This window comes from Dendroctonus ponderosae, unplaced genomic scaffold (genome assembly GCF_020466585.1).
Source record: "Dendroctonus ponderosae isolate FM_Combo_2020 unplaced genomic scaffold, Dpon_F_20191213v2 Dpon_F_20191213_5, whole genome shotgun sequence".
Taxonomy (NCBI): Eukaryota; Metazoa; Arthropoda; class Insecta; order Coleoptera; family Curculionidae; genus Dendroctonus; species Dendroctonus ponderosae.
In genome coordinates this window covers 15,653,687-15,659,237 of record NW_026018715.1, presented here as the reverse complement: position 1 = coordinate 15,659,237, position 5,551 = coordinate 15,653,687, and the positions used below count along the sequence as shown (strand labels likewise).

The 5,551-nt window shown below is 38.3% G+C and overlaps 2 protein-coding genes across 2 annotated transcripts in view; one reads left to right on the top strand and one right to left on the bottom strand.

The window, feature by feature from the left end:
* Window positions 1-375: 375 nt before the first annotated feature.
* LOC109539086 (PIH1 domain-containing protein 1) overlaps window positions 376-5,551 on the top strand; it is a 242,786-nt gene continuing 237,610 nt past the window's right edge. The window contains exons 1-2 of the mRNA XM_048666516.1: window positions 376-1,031; window positions 2,040-2,121. Coding sequence (XP_048522473.1) covers window positions 963-1,031; window positions 2,040-2,121 — 151 coding nt within the window. The 5' untranslated portion in view covers window positions 376-962. The remainder of the gene's footprint in view (window positions 1,032-2,039; window positions 2,122-5,551) is intronic.
* Window positions 2,257-5,551, bottom strand: part of LOC109539065 (multidrug resistance-associated protein 1) — a gene marked incomplete at its 5' end in the record, with an annotated part of 237,012 nt that continues 233,717 nt past the window's right edge. Inside the window, 11 exon segments of the mRNA XM_019906638.2 lie at window positions 2,257-2,871; window positions 2,981-3,195; window positions 3,255-3,371; window positions 3,429-3,619; window positions 3,674-3,869; window positions 3,920-4,137; window positions 4,207-4,388; window positions 4,444-4,614; window positions 4,670-4,828; window positions 4,877-5,098; window positions 5,151-5,351. Of these exon segments, the coding sequence (XP_019762197.2) occupies window positions 2,513-2,871; window positions 2,981-3,195; window positions 3,255-3,371; window positions 3,429-3,619; window positions 3,674-3,869; window positions 3,920-4,137; window positions 4,207-4,388; window positions 4,444-4,614; window positions 4,670-4,828; window positions 4,877-5,098; window positions 5,151-5,351 (2,231 nt within the window). The 3' untranslated portion in view covers window positions 2,257-2,512.

The following is a 5,551-nucleotide window of genomic DNA, read 5'->3' as shown; positions in this document are numbered from 1 at the left end:
TTTATTGCTATTTATTGTTTATTGCATTATTGGAGGATAGCACGTTAAAACGTTGCGTGTGATCCTGGCCAAACCATTTAGATTTCGGGCTATGTTTCTATTTACTAATAACGGTTTATCTTATAATTTTCAACCGTTCAGGTTTCATAGGGCTTATTCAAGAATTTATTGCTTCTTGCACTAATATTCGCCTTAGTTTTTATCTTCTTTCATGTTCGTACAAAATGTTTCTATTTACGAATATCGGTTTACCTTATAGTTTTCAACCGTTTAGGTTTCATAGGACTTATTCAAGAATTTATTGCTTCTTGCACTAATATTCTCCTTAGTTTTTATCTTCTCTGTGTACGAGTGCTTTTTAAGGTTGTCTAGGATTCTGGGCGATTTTTATGAACTTTTTAATATCTGTAGAATCCTTTGCTTGCCAACCATTAACATTAACAAAGTGAAGAGCTGAAAAGTAACCACAGATCAGAGAGTAACCTTTGTCATCTGTGAAAGTAACCTAGTTTAAATTGGAGGTTATGGATACTTTTTGTTTTAATTTTCCAGATTTCAAAGTTTTCCCAAATTATTCCAGCCACCGCTGATACATTAACGAAAGAAAAAATTACTACTTGGATCCGAAACCAGACCGGCCAACTCACGCACTTTCACTTCACACACGCAACTTCAAACGCACATTACAAGCCATTTGGAAAAACAAAAAAAGGTTCCATAAAATATAAAATCCAGATTGAAGGCTAAGGACATGGCTGGTGACCAAAAAAAAAAGAGCCCCATAGTGGGACAAAGGTCCCATGATATTTGCCCAAATTACCGTACATGTACGGTAATTACCGTACGAATGGCCACCCTGTCCGAAACTGACTGACAAATGATTCTAACCTCACATGCCAGATCAAAAATATTTTGGTTATCGTGATTTGGAAATACATAGTTAATTGAATTGTGCCGTTCCAATGTCTACCGCAAAGCCCATCTATCTGGACGTGGATGCCAGCATTGTCGAAAACAACTTACGTTTGACGGTAAGCATTGTTTAGGATTAGTTGCTTAATAGAAATCCACTAACTACCAGTCAGACAAGTATCTTGTCTCTGTACGAATATACAATATAATTGAATTATCTGAAGCACAAATTAGGTTTGGAGCTGGATTTTTAGTTATTAGTATATTAAATGCTAATTCCAAATCAAAATTCATTCCTGGGTTTCAGTCATTTATTGTCTATTTATCAATTAAAATACGTTTCGGTGTATTTTTCCACCATCCTCAGTTTTTCTAAAATAACAGATAGTTAAAAAAAAATGTCATCAATTTAAAAAACAACTACAGTTCGTCAACAGCCTCATCATATCACACATTGAAATACATCATAATTGCAATACTTTAAAATACTCTAAAATTAATTAGGCCTAACAGATGATTAGTCAGGACAATCAAATTTGGGAAGACTAGAATTCTTTGTTCAGATACTTAGATATTTTTACTTACATGTGTAGCGTTGTTGTTGCTTTAAGCCTTGGCATACATTTGGAGTATTAATTTTGTCCATTTTGGACACAACGCGAATAAAATACTGTTTATATTGATTTCTTTTACTTTCAGCTATTTTTTTTGCATTCTGAGGATATTATTTTTGGTTTGCAAAATTCTTCAATATACCGGGTGTTAGTTAATATTCTATGTTTATTTCATTTAATTAATGTATGATATACTGAGCTAAGATTGTCGGTATCCGATCTGAAATTCATATAGCTGTATAAAAAATAAATGGGCAGAGATAAAAGAACATACAAAATTACCCGAAAAAGAATTTATTGAGGCGGTAGAGTTGTGCTTAAAATCCACATATTTAGGAAAACTGATGATGGTGGAAAAATACACCGAAACGTATTTTAATTGATAAATAGAGACAATAAATGACTGAAACCCAGGAATGAATTTTGATTTGGAATTGAATCACAGTCAGGAAAGTATATACAATGATTAAATGCTAATGACAATTTATTTATAATACAGTTGTTTGTTTTAAGAATGAATCTGAATATGAGTTCAGCAAAATCTTTGAAGCTCGGAGCCGCGAACCACCCTGCAAGACAGTTAAACCTCGACCTGGTAAGCAAACATTTATTTTTAAGCAAGTAAAATTTTCCTAAGCTGAGGCCAATGCCTATTAAAATTAGCACCAGCAATTAAACTTTCTTTCTCGAGTCATTCCAACAAATAACGAAAGGCAATAAAACTACTATATGTTGTAGCGTAAGTATTTACTTAATTTAAATCTCCAAAACACTAAGTACATTCAAGTTGATCATTTAGAAAGTCTAGCGATTAAATTATAGGCGCTACGATTTTATATAAAAGTTTAATAATCATTTAAGTAGAACAGCCACACCCGGTTTTTCATACAATCGCAATAAATACCGAAGCCCTAACAAGTACGCAATAAGTATTATATATGTAACCTACGTCTATATGTACAGAAGTGTTCCTCTTAATGTAATTTTTAAACAATACCCGCGTCCTTACACATACCATAGAATATCGACGTTTTATCATCTAACAGAACTTTGGGTGTGTTGAATTCTGCTATTTTTCCCTGATCTAAAACCAACACTCTATCCGAATCGATAATCGTGTTTAATCTGTGAGCAATAGTAAGCACTGTACAGTCTGCAAAAGCCGTTCGAATGGTTTTCTGAATGAGATCATCGGTTTCCAAGTCGATTGCGGCGGTGGCTTCGTCCAGAATGAGTATCTTAGTCTTTCTTAGCAAAGCGCGTGCTAAACAAACTAGTTGCCTTTGACCAACTGACATATTATCTCCGCCTTCTGAGACGATATGACTTAAACCTCCACTTAATCCTGGAATTGAAAAAGATCTTAAAAATAATTTACGATTATGATTATATGTATAAATAATAGTATCTGATAGTGATAGCCTATTTTATTATTATCGAGCAAATCAACTAGCCTTTGGTGAATTCCTTCAAGTGGGCCAATTCCAAGGAATTCCACACGTCCTTATCGGAATATTTGTCGAATGGATCAAGGTTCATCCTAAGCGATCCCGAGAACAAAACCGCGTCTTGAGGAATGATTGTTAATCGGGATCGTAAATCGTGAAGACCGATATCGGCTATATCTTTGTTGTCAATCAGGATTTGTCCATGCGCAGCTTCAATTATCCTGAAATTAATCAGCAATTGATTAGTAAGTTTACGCAACTGATCAACATTTTTTCTCACCTAAACAAGCCTAGGGTCAAGCTGGACTTGCCGGCTCCAGTTCTGCCTACGATCCCGACTTTTTCACCTCCCTTAATATGAAAGCTGATTCCTTTAAGGACCAGATCTAGGCCAGCCCTGGGAAACGGTCGCCATTAAAGTAGTAGAATAGTCGAGGCTCTTACGTGGTTCTACCTGTATTTAACGCTAAAGTTTTTAAAATCTAGCTGACCATTTTCAGGCCAGGTTTCTGCCGGCTTTTTGTTGGGAATATCCCAGTCAGCTTCTGTTTCCATTTCTCCATACTCTTTGATACGTTCCACCGAAACGATTGTGGTTTCTACATCAGAAATCATGCGAACCAAGAAGTTTAACGTGTTAGTAATCTGGAACAAGATGTGTTTCGGGCCTTGTTGGGGAAGGACTCAAGCATTACTCACATTCATCGAATAACTGACGGAGAGCCCTACGAGGGCAGGGTTCAAATCTTTTCCCAGCACTGCAAATAAAGCTGCGAACAAAATAATCAAGTTTCCAATCGTTTCCAGACGCACAGTCAGCCATAGACTGGATGAATTTGAGGGGTACATGGTTTTCTGATTCAAGTCCACCTTATTCTCAGAAATCTCGGTGAATCTAAATGCTTGGGTGTTAGTGTTTGTTTGTTTCGTTGCGTCACTATTTACCTGGCCACTTGTCCATATGCCCGGATCACATGAGTTCCGGTGACGGTTTCTCCAAAATGTGAGTAAATGGGCGACTTCGAGACCGACTCGATTCGCCTGAGTTGGCGTGAGGTGGCCACATAATATCTTTGAATGAAAATGTATATGGCTAAAAGGGGAATTATCACGGCTGTGAACAGTGGCGTGGTGAAGCAGATTACCAGCATAGTTCCAATCACCTGAAAGAACGAACATTGGTTGAGAAACAGGGAAGTTCAATTTGCGGAGCTGAAATTGAAAAAACGCACCCGAAAGGTATTTTGGAAAAATACGGTAAACGTCATTGGTAATCTCAAGTCTATACCGATGATGTCATTAGAAAACCTGCTGAGGATACGTCCGGATGGGGTGGTATCGAAGAAGGCCATCGGAAGGCGCAGCACGTTTTTCAGCATAAAATTGTGGAGTTTAGTTGCGGCAAACATTGTACCTATAAAAAATCGCAAAACTGCAAACCAAGCTTTGCATTAGCCGTCGGATATAACCTTTTGTAAAAATTAATGACGAAGAGAGAATTGAGAGAGCTTGTCCAATTCCCAATGCTCCATAAACGCCCAAATACATATCTCTTAAGGCAGCGTCCACTTTTCCATCTACGACCATGTTAGGGTCTTCGGACCACATTCCAAGCCACACGTTTGTTGCGATGCCAAACACTACAAGTAGTATACCAAAAGTAGTAAAGAGTTGTTGCAATTCCTGTACTCCTACCTTGAAATCCGATGCTGAAGAGAATTGTTCCCACGATGAAGGCAATCCCAATGGCTCCAAGGTAGTACCAATAAACGTCCCATTTTACGTTGCCTTTTTCCTCTTTCTCTACTGTGGTCAGTTTGCCCTTGCTAGGTGGTTCTTCACCAGGTTCTTTGCCTAATAGACTATCTATTGCAGCTGTGTCACAATTCCGAATTCACTCACCTTTGTTACTGCTTCGGCCAACGCTCATTTTCCGTATAGACATGCTGGGTTTCCTCTTCATACCGTTGCTCCTCAAACTCTCTCTAGACTCTGTTCTGTCTAGCCCGTTTTGAGAGCCTATTGAACCAGATTCAGACAGTCGCGATCTTTGTCTTGAGATTGTCCTGGTGATTTCCTTGGCAATTGGAGTGTTGGCCAGCTGTTCCTGAAGTTCATCCAGTTCTAACAGAAACGGTATTAGAAAGCGACTTCTTTGGAATCGTTCTCGACTCACCGTCTTCATCTTCGATTTCTTCGGTTATGTGTTGAGTGATAAATTCAGCAAACGCCCCCTTTTTTTCCAGGAGTTCTTGGTAGGTACCCGTCTCGGATACTTCCCCGTCCTTTAGCACATACATGTTGTCCGTCTGGGGCAAGTACGTGATTCCATGCGTGACTAACAGTCTAGTTTTGTCTTTCAACAGGCCGTTAGGGCCTAGAAGAAGAATTCATTGATATTATTTAACTGTGTTACACTGTTAAAAAAATCTTTTTCAGTCAAATGTAATTGAAGTTTTGCTAAAACTTTACGCTACGAACTGCTGTGGCACGCGCACATGCCTGCACGCAGGGTACCCGCAGCCAAACATTGCCTACTGGTCAGCCATGTTGCCGAACTGCCACCAAAGTAGAAAA